This window comes from Hyla sarda, chromosome 1 (genome assembly GCF_029499605.1).
Source record: "Hyla sarda isolate aHylSar1 chromosome 1, aHylSar1.hap1, whole genome shotgun sequence".
Lineage (NCBI taxonomy): Eukaryota > Metazoa > Chordata > Amphibia > Anura > Hylidae > Hyla > Hyla sarda.
The window spans coordinates 550,818,507-550,839,596 of record NC_079189.1 but is presented as its reverse complement, the minus strand read 5'-3'; the positions used below and the strand labels follow the sequence as shown (position 1 = coordinate 550,839,596).

At 42.0% G+C, this 21,090-nt stretch overlaps 1 protein-coding gene across 1 annotated transcript in view; it reads right to left on the bottom strand.

The window, feature by feature from the left end:
• The window catches only part of WDR41 (WD repeat domain 41), a 62,126-nt gene that overhangs the window by 27,457 nt on the left and 13,579 nt on the right, over positions 1-21,090 (bottom strand). Inside the window, exons 3-4 of the mRNA XM_056541655.1 lie at positions 2,249-2,297; positions 302-433 (exon numbers count right to left, since the gene is read on the bottom strand). Of these exons, the coding sequence (XP_056397630.1) occupies positions 302-433; positions 2,249-2,297 (181 nt within the window). The remainder of the gene's footprint in view (positions 1-301; positions 434-2,248; positions 2,298-21,090) is intronic.

Genomic DNA, 21,090 nt, shown 5'->3' with positions numbered 1-21,090 from the left:
ATCCCTCCAGAACATGAACCTGTTCCATGTTCTGGTGGAATGTGTGCCGTAGACATTGCCATCTATCGGGACGCACTCGCAATCTTCGGACGGATTCTGTCCGGCCGGAAATTCCGAAGTGTGAACCCGGCCTTAATGTCAGTGATATATGCGGTGACAGGTTTATCAAATAGGAAATGTGCAGCTATGAATCTGTCGCAGCACAGGCCAATGTATTATCAGACAATGGCTAAAATGACGTCACTTTGATTAATGTAGGCCATTGCCTTTTCTGTGGTATGAAGACATTACATAAGGATACAATGACGGTCCTATCTGAAGATGCTGTCAGTATTAGGTTGAGCCCATCCCTGTGTGTCTCCTGGTTTGGAAATACAATGATAGCGGTGATCTTCTGTGTGTGTCCAAGAAGCTCGAAGAGTACTTCACCGGTCTGGAAGAAAGATGTTTAAGATCATTTAGAGCCCAGTTTAGGCCTCACCAATGGTCAAAGTTAATGCCAGATTTAGAAATAGCTAAATTTATATTTATTTATTTTACACCAAAACAGGTTTATAAAGATGTACGTAATTCGACTAGGAGCGTTCTGTGTTTGATTGATCCTGTCTCCCCAGTTACGCCCCATCAACAACTGGGGGGCACCTTACTAGTCACATCACCCGCAGTATGAGACTCGCAGATTTAGAGGGCAACAACACAACTGTACAAGAACTAAATACAGCAAAATGTCATCACTTGTAAGTACGGTTTACATTGCCCTTCAGAACTGGGCAACATTTTTTATCGTTTATTTTTTCATCAATGGGGTTGTGTGAGGGCTTGTTTTTTGCAGTGGCAATTTGAGCTATAACTTTTTTTAATCTCTTTTTATTTTACTTTATGGGAGGCAGGATGAACAAATTAATATTTTTTTCAATGGCATTACCAATCAGGTTGAATAAAAGAAATGTATATTTTCCGAACAAGGCCATGAGTAGGGGATTTTAGTTTAACATTTTAGTTTCACTTTCTTTACATTTTTTCTTCATCCCACAGAACATCTAGCCTAAAAGGCTGACCTGTGGTGTAAATTGTTTAATCCGTGCACAGTGTTCCCCAACCAGGGTGCCTTCAGCTGTTGCACAACTACAAATCCCAGCATGCCTGGACAGCCTTAGGCTGTCTGAGCATGCTGGGAGTTGTAGTTCTGCAACAGCTGGAGGCACACTGGTTGGAGAACACTAGCTTATAGGGTGTGTTCCCACATTCAGGATCATAATTGCAATTATTGAATACAAAGCTAGGACCAGATCATAAATGAACGATACATATAAATGAAGGCGTGAGACTTCTCTTTTTGAAATCCATTCCTGGCTTTATTTTCAATTATTTCAATAAAAAAAAAAAAACTGAACATGTGAATACACCTGCCTACCAGCATGAGACTAAATGGCAAACCTGGGGGCATTCACCAGGCCCTCATCTGCCATGACAACCATAAGCACCCCAAAATGCAGTTATGGGAATGTTCACACTAAGTAATCTGAACAGAATCGCTGCAAGCAGAGATTCCATCTGGCGGCTGCCGCTGAAATACTTTGGCGGTAGGACCACGCAGCACATGCTCTTTCTTCAATTTCAGCTGGCAGAATTGTTCTGCAGTGTGAACTGGTCCGCGGAAGACACATTCACACTAATGTTATTGTTCACTGTGCGTAATTCCGCTCGTGGAATTCCACGGGAATTACACAGTGTGAACATACCCTTATTAGGGGGTAAAGGGACATTATGCAGTCAGCATTTACTGCAGCATCTAAGGGGCTAAATTACAGAAATGGGAGTTTTCATTAGAGCAGGGCAATGGCTATATAATACTACAACCATCACTATGCTGAACTACAACAGCTATGAGTGATATGCATAGGTACCATGCTGTAAATCTGTTATGGAGCAAAAAAACTAACAACAACTTCAAAAATAAATGCATTTTGCTTGTCTCGAGCCTTTAAAAATAAAGCTAAGAAACTGTCTTTTCTTTCATTTGTTCCTACTTTATCCTAATGTAGTTTTGACAAATTATTAAGCAGTATAAGGACAGGAAGAATATAATGTGACTGGAATGGATTAAATTGCAAAAGGTTTCTTTGCTGGCGATACATAGGAGATCCACTGGAACAATAATAAAATAACTGGTTGCAATGGTGGACATTCCGGTAAAATCTCATAGAGCTGCACTAATGTTTAATATAAAAATATGGAGGTATCATACCTGAACATCCCATACAACGATTGAGCCATCGTCACAGGCTGAAGCAAACCTAAAAGTGAAGGAAAGTGAATGTCAGCATAACAAGAATGTCCTGTACTTAAAGGGAGGAATTTATCATTGGTTTTAATTTGTTTTTTAATTGTCCAAAAATTTAAGCATACATTCATTTTCAATAAATAAGGTGGTTGAAGTCAAAAGAGCTTTGACTTTTGAGGTGGTAGCGGACTTACCAAATAAGACAATTTAAAACTGTTGCAAAGATTTGAGCAAATTTTTCACACGAATTTTTGCAAAATCTTACTCCAGCCCTGACTACATTAGATAAATTCACAGTGATGCTGTGCTGCGCAATAGCTCATTCTTATGGTCTAAAAATTCCACAAAATTAAAGAATTTGCAATTTAGAAGCAAAACCCAGGACCACTTAGCACTTAGCTATCATGGGGTTACGTTCACACATGCATGTTTTGCTGCAGATTTTTCAAAGTGGATTTTGCTGCCCATTAAAGTCAAAGGTTAGCAAAACCAGCATGTGTGAATGTACACATATTAGGGAAGCATAATCAGAATTGTAGAAACAAGCCTCGTAATAGAGGACTGTCCTGAACTGGTATGTATTCTGACTATGGACCACAACATCTATAAGAACACTGCAGAAAGTATGCAATGGTGAAGAATACGATTTGTAAAGAAAGAAATTCCAATAATAACATAACATTAGTTAATGCATGATCCTGGACTTGGCTTTTCTTTGAGACTGTCCAGAAGTGCAGGGTCATTGTTTTATTAAAGTGAACCTGTCAACAAAAACTTTTTAAATTGTAGATAATACCATTATATGTTTATTTGTAATATACACTGGTTAAAAAACTTGGTATATTTTTGGGTGAAAAAATGCTGTCCCTACAGCTATTGTGTGTGTCAAGCATGGCTCTGTGCAGGCTTCTGGCTTGTCAATCATCCTATGTGAGTTGGAAGTATGTCATACAGCCTCACAGCACAGAGCCCCGCCTGCCCTCCGTGCACAGAGCCCCGCCTGCCCTCCCTGCACAGAGCCCCGCCTGCCCTCCCTGCACAGAGCCCCGCCTGCCCTCCCTGCACGGAGCCCCGCCTGCCCTCCCTGCACAGAGCCCCGCCTGCCCTCCCTGCACAGAGCCCCGCCTGCCCTCCCTGCACAGAGCCCCGCCTGCCCTCCCTGCACAGAGCCCCGCCTGCCCTCCCTGCACAGAGCCCCGCCTGCCCTCCCTGCACAGAGCCCCGCCTGCCCTCCCTGCACAGAGCCCCGCCTGCCCTCCCTGCACAGAGCCCCGCTTGCCCTCCCTGCACAGAGCCCCGCTTGTCCTCCCTGCACAGAGCCCCGCTTGTCCTCCCTGCACAGAGCCCCGCTTGTCCTCACTGCACAGAGCCCCGCTTGTCCTCACTGCACAGAGCCCCGCTTGTCCTCACTGCACAGAGCCCCGCTTGTCCTCACTGCACAGAGCCCCGCTTGTCCTCACTGCACAGAGCCCCGCTTGTCCTCACTGCACAGAGCCCCGCTTGTCCTCACTGCACAGAGCCCCGCTTGTCCTCACTGCACAGAGCCCCGCTTGTCCTCACTGCACAGAGCCCCGCTTGTCCTCACTGCACAGAGCCCCGCTTGTCCTCACTGCACAGAGCCCCGCTTGTCCTCACTGCACAGAGCCCCGCTTGTCCTCACTGCACAGAGCCCCGCTTGTCCTCACTGCACAGAGCCCCGCTTGTCCTCACTGCACAGAGCCCCGCTTGTCCTCACTGCACAGAGCCCCGCTTGTCCTCACTGCACAGAGCCCCGCTTGTCCTCACTGCACAGAGCCCTGCTTGTCCTCACTGCACAGAGCCCTGCTTGTCCTCACTGAACAGAGCCCTGCTTGTCCTCACTGCACAGAGCCCTGCTTGTCCTCACTGCACAGGGCCCTGCTTGTCCTCAGTGCACAGGGCCCTGCTTGTCCTCACTGCACAGAGACCTGCTTGTCCTCACTGCACAGAGACCTGCTTGTCCTCACTGCACAGAGACCTGCTTGTCCTCACTGCACAGAGACCTGCTTGTTCTCACTGCACAGAGCCCTGCTTGTCCTCAGTGTACAGAGACCTGCTTGTCCTCACTGCACAGAGCCCTGCACAGAGTGCACAGAGCCCTGCTTGTCCTTAGTGCACGGAGCCCTGCTTGTCCATCCACACCCACTTTTCACTTTTATAGAGACACACAGACAACAGCTGCAGGGACAAAAATATACACATTTTTTAACCAATGTATATTACAAATATACATATAAAAGGTATTCTCTACATTATATAAAAAAAAATTGTTGACGACAGGTACACTTGGACCCCTGAAATGAAAGCTTCTTTTAAGCATGTTAAGGGTCAAACACAGCGTAACACACTGAAAGTTGCTTTGCTTTGAGATCTGTGTACAGTTTTCAAAGTTCTTGAGCCCAGTAAGGCGCACTCATGAATTTATTATCTGTGACCCCTATTCCAGGTCACTTATCTTATTAGAGAGGTCTTGGGTGCAATGGTTAAGGATCAGTAAGGCATTTAATTTTCTTTCCATTCTAGCCCCAGCCGTCCTCAGGGAATAGGATTGCTTTTATTATATCCCCTTTCTGCTCCTATTAAAAGCAGAAACAGTGCTGATGATATACATTGCTTGCTGTAACTACAACTCCTAATGCCTTCGCTCCTGGCTATTGATTTCCTAGTTTACTCCAGGATTGACAGGTGAGAGCTGCAAGAACGCAAGTCTCAATATTTTGCATTTTCTTCTGGACACCGGCATCATTTCTATTGATCTTTTAAGCCTTTGTAATTGCTTTTTCTTTTAAAAAACAGCAATTCTCAACACTATATCTGCAGTTTTCAGCAAACGAAAACAACAACATAAAAAGCCTATTTTTGTTTGTCAAAGTCCACATTTGTCAAGGTTACAACAATAACCTGGTGTAGTGAATTGACTATTATTGGATTTGCTGCTTAGAAAGATGGATATGTTTCCTAAAATCCATTGCTGAGTGTATGATGTGTTCTACAAGTAGGTTACAGTGATACAATAGGAAAAAACACACTGATCCACAACCTCAAGGACATCACCAGATCCTTTTTCATTGATAAATGAAACCGTGCTTCAAATATATGATAACGTTTATTAAAATATTTATCACATTAATATATTCATAAAATTCTATCCAGACTTTGTGAATGAATATGATAGAATACAAAAAATAATAATTAAAATATAATATAATATATTCAATCTGAGCAACCACTATCTATGTTGTATGTTCTATTTATACAGAGAATAGCATAGCAATGGTTCCTGTTTCACACCATTTCACATTAGAACCATTTCACATTATGACTACTGAGGAAGGGGTCGCTTATCTGATGCAAAGTACCCTGAAATGCGTCTAGTATGAACAGTTACCTACTGACGCACCACTGTCCCTAACAAACTGAGATCCAACATTGCTGTGGACTCTTGGAATATAGCGGAATTATCCTGAAAGCCAGCACTTGGGATTGCATCTTTGACCGCACTTTGAATTGCACTTTTGTTTACAGCAATGCACTATTGAGAACTGCCAACAATGCTATAACATCTTTTCATTATCACTCATCTGCCACAATTGTTCTGCTGACGACAGACGCCGACTCGCTGACACACGGAGATTCCAAGTCTGCAAGCTCGGATATACAGAAGTACGGAGCTGTGTGCGGGTCCAAGATAGCGGAGTGACTGCTTGTGCTCCGGGTGCACACAGTCTGCTGCGGAGGACTTCGGGAACTACAGTGCCGGACGTCCCAGAATTGAAGCACATTCTGCTAATAATATCACACAGTGAACTCTGATTACTATTGTGTGGAACGACTGGAGGGTATCAGGTGAGAGGTACATAATACCGAATGTTAAAGTGTTTGTCATCCTGAATACTAAGCCTCCAATGTGAGATAACTGTGCATACATACTAAGTTATAGTAACATCTTCACTGCTCAAAAAAATGAAAGGGAACACTTCAACACTGATTGATTTTCAATTTCACATGCTGTTGTGCAAATGGAACAGACAACAGGTGGAAATTATAGGCCATCAGCAAGACACCCCCAATAAAGCAGTTGTTCTGCAGGTGGTGCTTCCTGGCTGATGTTTTGGTCACTTTTGAATGCTGGCGGTGCTTTCACTCTAGTGGTAGCACGAGACGGAGTCTACAACCCTACACAAGTGGCTCAGGTAGTGCAGCTCATCCAGGATGGCACATCAATGCAAGCTGTGGTAAGAAGGCTTGCTATCTCTGTCAGCGTAGTGTCCAGAGTATGGAGGCACTAAAAGGAGACAGGCCAGTACACCAGGACACGTGGAGGAGGCCTTGGGAAGGCAACATCCTAGCAGCTGGACCACTACGTCTGCCTTTGTGCAAGGAGGAGCAGGAGGAGCACTGCCAGAGCCCTGCAAAATGACCTCCAGCAGGCCACAAATGTCCATCTGTCCACTCAAACGGTCAGAAACAGACTCCATGAGGGTGGTATGAGGGCCCGACGTCCACAGGTGGGGGTTGTGCTTACAGCCCAACAATGTGAAGGACGTTTCGCATTTGCCATAGAACACCAAGATTGGCAAATTCGCCACTGGCACCTTGTGCTCTTCATAGATGAAAGCAGGTTCACACTGAGCACATGTGACAGATGTGACAGAGTCTAGAGACGCCATGACCGGTCAACATCCTCCAGCATGACCAGTTTGGTGGTGGGTCAGTAATGGTGTGGGGTGGCATTTCTTTGAGGGGCCGCACAGCCCTCCATGTGCTTGCCAGAGGTAGCCTGACTGTCATTAGGTACCGAGATGAGATCCTCAGACCCCTTGTGAGACCATATGCTGGTGCGGTTGGCCCTTGTGAGACCATATGCTGGTGCGGTGGCTGCAGTGTGTCAGCAGTTCCTGCAAGAGGAGGGCATTGATGCTATGGACTGGCCCGCCTGTTCCCCAGACCTGAATTCGATTGAGCACATCTGGGACAGCATGTCTCGCTCCATCCACCAATGCCACGTTGCACCACAAACTGTCCAGGAGCATGCCCAGGCATTGTAGGGAGGTCATACGGGCACGTGGAGGCCACACACACTACTGAGCCTCATTTTGACTTGTTTTTAGGACATTACATCAAAGTTGGATTAGCCTGTAGTGTGGTTTTCCACTTTGATTTTGAGTGTGACTCCATATCCAGACCTCCATGGGATGATACATTTGATTTTCATTGATTTTTGTGTGATTTTGTTGTCAGCACATTCAACTATGTAAAGACGAAAGTATTTCATACGATTAGTTCATTCATTCAGATCTAGGTGTTATCTTAGTGTTCCCTTTCTTTTTTTTAGTAGTGTATAATACCCTATAAAGAAAAGTGCTTATCCGCCCATATAACTAACAACTTGCCAGAATAACGGATGCTGGACTATGCAACATTTGGAAAATTACCGGTATATGCATTTGCTATGCTATTCTCTGTATAAATAGAACATACAACACAGATAGTCAGATTGAATATATTACATTATATTTTAATTATTATTTTTTGTATTACATTATATCATATCCTTTCACAAGGGCCCTGTGTCTGGATAGAATTTTATGAATATATTATTGTGATAAATGTTTTAATAAACTTTATCATACATTTGAAGCATGGTTCCATTTATCAATGATAAAATTCATGCACCAACTCCAAAAAGGATCTGGTGACGTCCTTGAGGTGTGGATCCGTGTGTTTTTCCTATTTTAATTCAACACCATAGGGTATTGGTGACATCCAATATTGCCTCTGATTAGTTTAGTTGTGAGCTGCACCAATTTTTAGATTTTCCTATCCCTACAGTAATACAGTGTTGGGCATTCTGTACAATCGTATATTCTGGAAAAATAAAACCTTCTTAGTAAGGGACCAACTTTACCGTTAGGGTAAGTCCAGGTGGGAGAGATTTGCAACAGAAAAAACAGCAGTGAAACATGGCGGCAGGAACCTGGAGGCCACAGGTATGGGACCAATATGCCATAACCTTATATGATTGGAAGACCCTTTCAGGATATCCATGCACGCTCCAGATGAGAGGTCACTAACCAGGCAACTATCAACAGGTTCTTATTTTTTAACTTTATCCACATTCTCAGGAGGGAGATAAAGTGAAAAACTCTGCTGGACGAGCCCCTCTCACCCCAACACAAAAAGGTTTTAAAGATAAACATACGGTGCAACATTTAACATGGTTGATTCTTTCATCCTCTGCTACATGTCACACCCCTCCTTTCACCAACACCAACTTTATGCTGTCATATCAGTAAAGGAAGCTGGATGGGGCATACTGATCGTTTAAAGCGGAGAGGATAATCCCCACAGTTTGACTGTATTCCAAGGCACTTACAAGGCTGCATAGTGTGGCACTGCTTGTCAAATGTCTGATTACTTAAGGCTGTGGGCAAGGAAGACTGCTGTGCCAGCACTGACCCCTTGAAGGGGTACTCCACTGTCCAGCATTCGGAAGTAAATGTTCCAAACTCTGTTTTCGTGCTGCAGGGGTCGGCGACACCCCTCATGAAATCATGGCCACGCCCCCTCAATGCATGTCTATGGGAGTGGGCATGACACCCCTCTCATAGACTTGCATTGAGGGGGCGTGGCCATAATTTCACAAGGGGCATGGCCAACCCCTGCAGTGTGAAAACAGCGTTAATGGCAGGTCAGTTAAATGCCTGCAACAATGTGAGATGTTCAGATCAAGTGTTTGCTTCTTCTGCCACATTATGAGACCAAAGAGAAAAGCCTTCCTATTCAAGAACTGCAGAGGCGTTTGCACTTCATGAATTACCAAAGGTCCTTGAAGAAGGGAAAGTGGGTGGCACTGCTGGGGCAACTGGCCATAGACTACAGAGTGAATTATGCTAAAATAGCAGATCTCAGCAGCAAGTTGGTGAAGGGCCAAACAAAGATGGTTCTGGACACTATCATGCAGGTGGAAAACAGGCTCTCACAAGTTTAAACAATGTTATGGAGGAGGAGGCTTAGCGTAATTGGGTGGTTAAAAAAAAATAAAAAGTTGTCACTTGATACAATTGTTTAGTGCCATATTATCCTTCATGTTCTGTAACCATTGTTTTAAAGACGCTGTTGATAAGCCACTAAAACTTTTAGATTGGTGAGGGTCCAAGTGCCGACACTCCCACTGATCACAAACACAAGCTGGCAGAAGCACTCAGCTGAGCATTGTGCCCATTCTTTTCCCACTAACTTTGCTTGGAAAGCCAAAAACCATGTACGGGTTACCTGTATTGTCCACATGGGTAAATAAACCTATTTGTTTTTCACCTTATGGGAGTGCTGCAAGGATTTCTTCTAATATATATATATATATATATATATATATATATATATATATATATATATATATATATTAATTATATATATATATATATATATATATATATATATATATATATATATATATATATTAATTATATATATATATATATGTGTGTATATATATACACACACACACACACACACACACACATTTTATTTATTTTTTCCTCCAGGGACAGGTGGCGGAGATTTATCAAAACCTGTGCAGAGGAAAAGTGGAGCAGTTGCCCATAGTAACCCATCAGATCGCTTCTTTCATGAACAATGCCACTGAAAATTGGACCCTAGCATCACTCCAGATAACTTACACACCATTTACAAATACAGTACCAAATAGATCTCCACATCATCTAATAGACGGTCTCCACCTCTCTGACAGCTTGTTTACATAGCCAAAATGAAAGCTCCACCTGATTGAAATCAATAGCAGCCAAAAACACATGCATGAAAACATGCAACAAAATCCACAAAGTACATTCCGTACAGATTTTGGTGCAATTTTCTTTTCTGGCTCCCATTGATTTCAGATGTCACAGAGGGCCCCCACTGTTGCTCTGGTGGAGTCGAGCCATCTATGTATACATATGGAAAGCCATTCATTTGGCTGTCTGGCTGGGTGTGCATGAAGTCAGTGAAAAGGGTTGTTTATGGACCCTATGAAAAAGAAAAGTGCCATTCAATGACAATTCTCTAAAATATAAGTAATAAGTGTCAGTGCTTTAGTATGGCAAGAAGCTGCTTTCCATTCAGTCATTGCATTCATTCTCATACGCTTTTTCCCTGTATAATTACATCTGCCGTCCCGCAGTGTCATTCTGACCTTTAATGCCCGGCGACAGTAAAGTAGTAACACTAGAAGATGTCATTTTAAAGTTTAGCACAGGATTCATTTAGTATCTTGAAAACCAATCAAAGTAAATGTTCCAATCACTGACTTATTTTACCCATCTACAATGAGAACATGAAAATCCCTTTTCAGAGCTCGCAATAAGATATTATCAAAGCACTTGAAGCATGAAACCATTTACAGAGGCTGACGAAAACACACAAGTGTACATATTGAACAGGCTTGACTCATTCCTCTCCGTGGCCGCCTTAGTCAGAAATGGATTTAAAAAAAGGCTTGTATGCGTGCGGCTATGTGTAAACCTTCATATCTAAAAAGGATTCAGGAGCTGTACTGCACTTGTGACAAGTTGTATCTAAAAATCTAGAAGCAGTCTTGATAATCCATGTAAATGCATTGTATATTGTGTGCTGCACAATGTAGTCTAGACTGGTGGCACTGAACCAATATTGAACTGATCCCTATAGAAACTAAATCATAGTTTAAAAAAAACTAACAGAAACTGGGCAAGTAGTCAGAAGGGGCGTCCCCGCAGCTGCTCTCCATCCCACCGACCTTGAGTGACATGTCTCCCCCTATACACACACACAGAGACAGACATGTCACTTAAATGGGCACTGTCATTATGATTTTTTTATATTTGATTCCTTATGTCAAATAAATAACTTTTGTAATTGGCTTCCATTAAAAAAAAAACGTTTAGTTTTTCCGCTGTATACTTTTGGCTTCTCCCTTCTTAGGGTATGTTCACACTACAGAGTGTGAACGAAATCTTCGCTTGCAGAATTCAGCGAGCGGAGATTCAGACTGGCAGCCGGCGGCGGTGGTAGGACCGCGCGGCACTGCACCGTCACCATTGACTGCTATGCAGTGTTCGCGGACTTCAGCGCAAAGAATGAACATGTTCTTTCTTTGCGCAGAACAATTTCAGCAGCGGAATTGTCTCACGGAAACCCATTCACACTGATGGTAATGTTCACTGTGTGGACTTTTACTCGCGGAATTCCGCGGGGATTCCGCAGTGTGAAGATACCCTTAGCCAGAACACATTCCATTTCGTCAAAATCTCAGATTTTGGTCTCCTGCTTGTAATGGCAGGAGACCAAACTCAGGAAGTGTTTCTCTGCACTGAGCTTCATTGACAGCTGCACAGAACAGACTGAAAGTTGCACAGACTGAAAGCTGATGCACAGAGCTTGAGGTCCCCTATTCATCACAGTGCTGCAACCATGTGAGGGCAGAAGAGGTTCCCCAGCAGGCTTCAGTGATGTCATGCCTTCTGGGAAACGCCCACTTTCTCCTGCTGGGAGATTACACTATGTGAGCAAGAATAATGGTAAGATACAGATATTTTTAAAGCTCTTAATTTTTTTTGAAGGTTGGGAGGAGTGCTAGAAGTATTTAGGGAACATAGCCTGAGTTAGTTTAGAAAAAAAATTTTGGCGACTGGTACTCTTTAAGGCTGGTCGGGTGGAGAGCAGCCACCGGGGAGACCACAATGATTACTTGCCCCATTCCCCACAGCTTTTTAAAATTATGATTTCTTATATATGCCTGAGTGTTTCATATGAAATTAAAGTGTGGCAGGAGCACTGACATGTTCCTCTTAAAAGGCGCACTAAACCCTACTGGTACATCACTGACTTATGCTGTTTTATACATCTGTTGCCATTGCACTGTTGTGCGTAATGGAGGTGGGGGCTGACTCACCAAGCTCCCCTGCCTTCTCAATATTTCCTGTTCAGCCTGCCCCCATGATGAATGTGCAAATGTCTTTAGCCTGCCGGGGGTGAGTGCTCTGCTCTCTGAGCAGAGTGCAGGCACCGCTGGCTTTTGGGTGTAGTGAGGCAGCAGCGCTTGAACTCTGCAGTTGAAGAACAAATTCTTAAACAGAGCAAGGCAAATGTAAACCAAAGAAAGAAGATAATATTATGCAGGAGCTCAGGACAGCTTACAATATTATACATTTGAATAATGCAAATGCTTTGTTTTATTGTCTGTAGAATTCTACCCAAGGACCAAGGAATGCCATCAGCTTCTATTGTTCTAAATAGCGGAGCTCACAGGTATCCCATCGATCATATGTTTTTGGCCCATCCTAACAACAAGTCATCACTATGTATTCCTGTAAAGCTCCTTAAAGAGAATGTGTCATCAGAAAATGACCTACTGTTTAATCCAGGTTTTTATGTTAAACAATATTTTATTTTAAAGAATTTTGGCGATGCTTCTTCTAATTTTATTCTGTACTATCTATATTCTAAAATAATCTTGATTTTTTAGTAGATGGGTGCTCCTATGAACCCTCATTCCTGATAATCTGCGCAAATAAAAGGGCCAACTCATTCATCAGCTGATTTAATCTTTCATGTTGCCAATAAAATCATTATCGTCTGCACATCTCCCTGTCTAAACAAGCCCAAAAAAGTGTCAGGATATGCTTAACCTCTTGGGGACGGAGGGCGTACAGGTACGCAATTGCGTCCTGGTACTTAAGGACGGAGGGCATACCTGTACGCCCTCCATATTTCCGATCCCCACCGCTCGCCGGGCTGTGATCAGACCGGGATGACTGCTGATATCTATCAGCAGGCATGCCGTGGCAATCCCCCCTCCCCCCCATGTCGACAATCACTGCAAATCTCTGGTCAATTCAGATTTGCGGCGATTCCAGGCCAATCGGGTCACGTGTTCATTGAAGTGCGGCAGGGGGGTGGGGGTGAAGCATGCCGGCTTACCGGAGCGGCGACATCAGAGCAGTGGTGGCAGGGGGAGGCAGGCCGGAAAGTGCGGCGGTGGAGGAGGCTGCAGTGAACATCGTTGGTAAGTGATCTTCACTGCGGCCTTCAAAAAGTTGCAAAACTACAACTTCAAGAATGCCCAGACAGCCAAAGGATGTCAGGGCAAGCTGGGTGTTGTAGTTTTGCAACATTTGGGAGGGCCACAGTTTGGAGACCACTGTGTAGTGGTCTCCAAACTGTGGTCCTCCAGATGTTGCAAAACTACAACTTTCAGCATGCACTGTCTGGGCATGCTGGGAATTGTAGTTTTGCAACATCTGAAGTGGCACAGTTTGGAGACCACTATACGGTAGTCTCCAAACTGTAGCCCTCCAGATGTTGCAAAACTACAACTCCCAGAATGCACTGACAGACCGTACATGCTAGGAGTTGTAGTTTTGCAACAGCTGGAGGCACATGGGTTGGAATCACTGAGCAAGAGTCTGTTTCCTAACTCAGTGGTTCCCCACCAGTTTGCCTACAGCTGTTGCAAAACTACAACTCCCAGCATGGACGGTCTGTCAGTGCATTCTGGGAGTTGTAGCTTTGCAACAGCTGAAGGTTTGCCCCCCCCCCTCAAGTGAATATACAGGGTACATTGATAAATTCACACAGGCAGGGGTTTACAGTGGGTTTCCTTCTACAAGTTTGAGCTGCGGCAAATATTCCACCGCAGCTCAAACTCCCAGCGGAAAACTCACTGTGAACCCCCGCCTGTGTGAATATACCCTAAAAACACTACACTAACACAAAATAAAAAGTACAACACTACATACACACCCTTACACCCCCCCCCCCACCCAACCCAACCCCCAATAAAAATGAAAAACGTCTCATACGGGAGTGTTTCCTAAACAGAGCCTCCAGCTGTTGCAAAATAACAACTCCCAGTATTGCTGGACAGCCATTGACTGTCCTGGGAGGCTAGGAGTTTTGCAACAGCTGGAGGCACCCTATTTGGGAAACACTGCCGTAGGGTTTTGGTGGAGACAAGCCCCATCCTTGTGTCCGGGTCTGCCCCTATTGCAAATTCCTAATTTAGGCCTCAAATGTGCATGGCGCTCTCTCACTTCAGAGTCCTGTCGTATTTCAAGGCAACAGTTTAGGGCGACATATGGGGTATTTCCATACTCAGGAGAAATTGCGTTACAAATTTTGGGGGGATTTTTCTCCTTTTACCCCTACACCAGCCTGTTAGAGTAACAAAATAAAAAAGTTTACACTAACATGGTGGTGTTGCCCCATACTTTTCATTTTTACAAGAGGTAAAAGGAGAATAACACCCCCAAAATTTGTAACACAATTTCTCCTGAGTACGGAAATACCCCATACGTGGACGTAAAATGCTCTGCGGACGCACACCAGGGTTCAGGAGTGAGAGAGCGCCATGTACATTTGAGGCCTAAATTGGTGATTTGCACAGAGGTGGCTGATAGTTACAGCAGTTCTGACATGAATGCAAAAAAAAAAAAAAAAAAAAACACATGGCCCCATTTTGGAAACTACACCCCTCCAGGAACGTAACAAGGGGTATAGTGAGACTTAACACCCCACAGGTCTTTAACACATTTTCTGTAAATGTGGATGTGAAAATTTAAAATTTGTTTTTTTTTCCCCCTGAAATACTGGTGTTACCCCAAATTTTTCATTTTCACAAGGGGTAATAGGAAAAAAAATTTGTAGCTCCATTTCTTCTGAGTAAAGAAATACTCCATATGTGGATGTCAAGTGCTCTGCTGGCGCACTACAATGCTCAGAAGAGAAGGAGCACCATTGGGCATTTAGAGAGAGAATTAGGCTGAAATTGAAGACCATGTGCGTTTACAAAGCCCCCATGGTGCCAGAACAGTGACCCGCATTTTGGAAACCACACCCTGCACGTAATGTAATAAGAGGTACAGTGAGCATTTACACCCCACAGGTGTCTGACAGATTTTTTGAACAGTTGTCCGTAAAAATGAAAAATAAAATTTTTCATTTTCACAGCCCACTGTTCCAAAGATCTGTCTAACGCCAGTGGAGTGTAAATCTTCACTGCACCCCTTGTTCCATTTCGTGAGGGGTGTAGTTTCCAAAATTGGGTCACATGTGGGGGGGGGGGGGGTCCACTGTTCTTGCACCACGGCGGGCTTTGTAAACGCACATGGCTTCCAACTAAATTCTTTCTCCAAAAGCCCAATGGCGCTCCTTCTCTTCTAAGCATTGTAGTTCGCCCGCAGAGCACTTTTTGTCCACATATGAGGTATTTCCATACTCCGTAGAAATGGGGCTTAAAATTTTTGAGGGCTTTTTCTGCTATTACCCTTTGTGAAAATGAAAAATGTGAGGTAACAAGCATTTTATTGAAAAAATATATAATTTTTTTATTTTTACGTCCCACTTTAACAAAAGTTCGTCAATCACCTGTGGGGTGTTAAGGATCACCATACCCCTTGTTACGTCCCTTGAGGGGTGTAGTTTCCTAAATAGTATGCCATGTAGGTTTTTTTTTTTTTACTGTTCTGGCATCATGGGGGCTTCCTAAATGCGACATACCCCCCAAAAACCATTTCAGCAAAATTTGCTCTCCAAAATGCCATTGTCGCTCCTTCCCTTCTGAGCCCTCTAGTGCGCCCACAGAGCACTTTACATCCACATATGAGGTATTTCCTTACTTGAGAGAAAATGAATTACAAGTTTTGGGGGGCCTTTTTACCTTTTACCCCTTGTAAAAATGAAAAAAAAAAGCTACAATAACATGTAGTGTAAAAAATTTAGATTTTGATTTTTCTCCTCCATTTGCTGCTATTCCTGTGAAACACCTAAAGGGTCAACAAACTTTTTGTATGTCATTTTGAATACTTTGTGGGGTGCAGTTTTCATAATGGGGTCCATTATAGGGGATTTCCAACATAAGGACCCTCATATTCACTTCAAAACTTAAAGGGGTATTCCAGGCAAAAACTTATAATATATATATATAGATATATAGATATATAGATATATAGATATATAGATATATAGATATATAGATATATAGATATATAGATATATAGATATATAGATATATAGATATATAGATATATAGATATATAGATATATAGATATATAGATATATAGATATATAGATATATAGATATATAGATATATAGATATATAGATATATAGATATATAGATATATAGATATATAGATATATATAGATATATATAGATATATATAGATATATATAGATATATATAGATATATATAGATATATATAGATATATATAGATATAGATATAGATATAGATATAGATATATATATATATATATATATATATATATATATATATATATATATATATATATATATATCTCAACTGGGTCCGGAAAGTTAAACAGATTTGTAAATTACTTCAATTAAAAAATCTTAATCCTTCCAATAGTTATTAGCTTCTGAAGTTTTCTGTCTAACTGCTCAATGATGATGTCACGTCACGGGAGCTGTGCATGATGGGAGAATATCCCCATAGGAGCTGGACAGCTCCCGGGACGTGAGTCATCTGAAAGCAGTTTGACAGAAAACAGCAACTCAACTTCAGAAGCTAATAACTGTTGTAAGGATTAAGATTTTTTAATAGAAGTAATTTACAAATCTCTGAAGCAAAGAAGTGATATTCGGCACTGCTATTATAGGCTCTGACGGACAGTCATGTATGACGCTTATACGGAGAAGTATAAATAGAGATGTGGTGGTGCTCTGATACTTGGCAAAAAGTTCAAATCTTCAGAAGGCAATGAAGGAATAGAATGAATCGGCAACTCACCAGTCTTCTCTTTAGAAAAGGTTCCTTTATTCAAACATACTCACAGCATGAAATGCAATTAGGGAGAGGGATCGGTGCAGGGGGGGTAAAATGTAGTAGGCGACAGATTCTGTTTCACTCGTTATACGAGCTTCATCCGGCCATGTCTACCTGGAACTCTGTGCTGCTTCTAATACAGGTGAGCGGCCAATCAGAAACTATTTTGGACCGCCCATCTGATCTGACGTACCTGGTGATGCTTCTTAGGGCATCGCCATTGGCTTTTAGTCGCCATTTTGAAAGTACGTCAGTAGAAGTTAGCAAAAAATTATATACTTGTAAAAAAAATGTGTACATAGTGATACATTTAAAAACAAGGTGCATAGTCAACTTTCTCGTTAAGGCCAAGTGGACCTGCTGCAGCAGTATGTATAATCCAGTAAGTTTCTCTTTGTAATAAATACTGGTCGATGTTAATCCCAGGTTTAGATTTAACTCTTTCGATCCCGGCAAATTTTAAATTGTCAGTTTTTCCTCTGTGGGCCTCTATCATATGGGTTACAAGTCTAGGTGCTCCTTTGAGTGTGCGGAAAGAATATAGGTGTTCCCTAATTCTTGCGCATAATTGTCTTATAGTTTTCCCGATATAATAGAACCCATAGGGACAAAAAATGACATAAACCACATATTTTGTTCTGCATGTGATGAGTTCTGATACTGTATGCGTTATTGCTCCTATCCTCATTGTTTTATATTCGGCGTTGAATTTGCAGAAGCTACATGTCCTGCATGCGAAATTTCCCTTCGGAGTCAGTTTTTCAAGCCATGTACCTTCTGCATTCTTAGTTTTCTCCTGTTTCTTTAGGATATTTCCTATCGTTTTAATTTTTTCTGTACGAGATTAGGGGTTTTTTCAACGCTATATTCTTCAATTCTACATCACTTTCAAGTATATACCAATTCCGCCTAATAGCTTGTTCTATGGTTTTATTTAATGAAGTATTCTGTAACGTGAATGTAAAACGTTTCTGATCTGGTGAAATGAATTCCTTATTTTTCTTGTTTTTTAATAAGCTAACTTTCTATTTCTGTGGCTTTTTTCTACTTTCTTGTATTAATTTAAGTGGATATTGCCTTTATCTTAGTCGCTGTTGTAGATCGTCTGCCTGTTCATTATATGTACTCTCGGATGCATTATTTCTTTTTAGGCGGATAAATTGTCCATAAGGGACACCCTTCTTTACTGTTGCAGGATGCGAACTATGATAGTGAAGAAGGGTATTCTTCGCCATCTTTTTTCTATAACCTGTACTTACTATTTTATTCTGGTTTACAGTTAATCTAACGTCAAGAAATTCTATTGTAAGACCGCCGAAATGGGACGTAAAAGCTAGATTCATAGTATTAGTATCATTCAAATATTTAACAAAATTCTCAAATAATTTTTGCCAAGTATCAGAGCACCACCACATCTCTATTTATACTTCTCCGTATAAGCATCATACATGACTGTCCGTCAGAGCCTATAATAGCAGTGCCGAATATCATTTCTTTGCTTCAGATATCTCCGTTTCACGAACCCTTTGTATTCAGAGCACGCTAACATGGCCGAAACCACGCCACAAAATATGGACATGGAATCGGACGGGATGCTTTCAGCCTTGGAGAATCTATTACTCACTGGGAGAGAGGATCCGGGGGGGGTATTTCCTGGAATGTAACATCAAGGAAGACATCGAACTCCTAGATGTCAAGTCCTTAGAAAACCGCATTACTAACCTCTCCGAAAAGGAAATTCACGTTTTCTGGACAATCAACTCATTGCAATCGTACGTCCAGTCTGAACGATCACCAAGAGGACTTAGAGCTTATAAAGTCCCAGCACAATTTAACGAAGACCCGGTTTTTCTAAATATTTGGAAACAAGCTCATCACGAGCATTCCATGAAACTATTACACATTGTTCTCACTAGGAGTAGAATTGAACATGATAAAATTAACGAAGATCTGAGTAAAGCAAAAATCGAATATACCAAAAGAGCAACAGAAGAATCGAAACAAATATTCTATTCCAAGTTGCAAAACAAATTAGCTACATTACAAGAAGAAATTAAGAATAAAAAGAGAGAAAAGTTCTTGCGAGATAAAGCAGATTACGATCAAGATAAAGAGTTCCAGTGGCATTATAAAACGAATACTACAAAAAATGCAGCCAAATCCTACCAGCGAAGAAGACTATCGCAATATACAGTTAAGAAACGCACCGAGACTTCTAATAGTGTGAACAAGACCACTAATAAAAATCAACAAGAACTACAGCCCCTAGAGAACAAAAATGAAATAGTCCCTTTAGGACAAATAAACATACGAGACGGGGAAGACCAAAGAAAGCCGAGAGATCCGAAAAAGAGAAAAACCGAAACATGAATGATCTTCAAGCGCTGACGAAATCCAACGTCATAAACCTTACATCAGAGACTCTCGACTCTGTCACGGACACTCTTCTCTCGAAAGGTTTAAATTACGGACTGATAGAAAAATTCAACCCCGTTACATTTGAGATCGATCTAGCCAAATCATTAAGAGACATTAATCTCTATAAGTTTTTTTCTAATAAAAAACCTCATGAGCATGAACAATGTACAGCAGATTTACCTGTGGACGCCACAGGTCTAGGTTTCTTTCCTATGGAGTGCACACAGTTAGAGATAGACTGTTTAGAAATGTTAGCTAGTGAATTCAGTGATCCTATGGCTATAGAAGAAGTTGAGCACCCACGCTTTAATAAAGAGAAGCGATCCAGGTTTAACCACCCGATATTCCCGGGGAGTAGCCTGGACCTCTTCCAAAATGCAGTGATGCAAGATGTTAAATCAATTATTTATAAAGAGAATCCGATTAATTTATCTAAAGCAGAAACTATGGCCTTAACCACACTGAAGAATAGAGAGGATTTACAGGTAATTCGGGCAGATAAATGAGGGGCGGTAGTCGTTATGTATAAATCCATGTATTTAGCCAAAGCCGAAAGGCAATTGCAAGACACCGCCACTTATACTCCACTAAAATCCGATCCCACGAAAAAAATCCTGTCCAAACTAACATCTTTTCTTCATATAGCAGTAGAAAAAGGCATTCTGGCCAAAAAGAATGCTGAGCGTCTCATACCCGATACACCTAGACCAGCTACCTGGTACCACCTGCCTAAAGTACATAAGGGGCAGATCCCACCCCCAGGACGACCCATCGTGTCGGGAGTGGGATCTGTCACGGAACATCTATCTCATTACCTAGAATGGCTCCTAAATCCCATGCTCAGAGCAATACCAGCTTACATTAAAGACACATTACATCTATTACAGATGATGGAGGATTTAAACTGGGAACAAGATTGGAAGTTGTGCTCAATTGATGTGGTCAGCCTGTACACCCGTATCCCGCATGATACGGGTGTACAGGCTGTAAAAGAGGGGTTGAGAAGGTCTAAAAAATCAGAACAATTTACAGGATTCGTCACTGAAGCGTTATTTTTCATTTTAACGAATAGTACTTTCACTTTCGGAGATCGGTGGTATAGACAGGACACCGGGACCCCGATGGGTACCCCGGTGTCTTGTACATACGCCAATCTCTTTTTAGCAGAGTTCGAGAGGCAATATGTATATTCGTCGACTAATCCTTTTATCGGGCATTTGAAATTTTATGCCCGTTATGTCGACGATATACTAATAGCCTGGGAAGGAACCGAATTATTATTTGAGAATTTTGTTAAATATTTGAATGATACTAATACTATGAATCTAGCTTTTACGTCCCATTTCGGCGGTCTAACAATAGAATTTCTTGACGTTAGATTAACTGTAAACCAGAATAAAATAGTAAGTACAGGTTATAGAAAAAAGATGGCGAAGAATACCCTTCTTCACTATCATAGTTCGCATCCTGCAACAGTAAAGAAGGGTGTCCCTTATGGACAATTTATCCGCCTAAAAAGAAATAATGCATCCGAGAGTACATATAATGA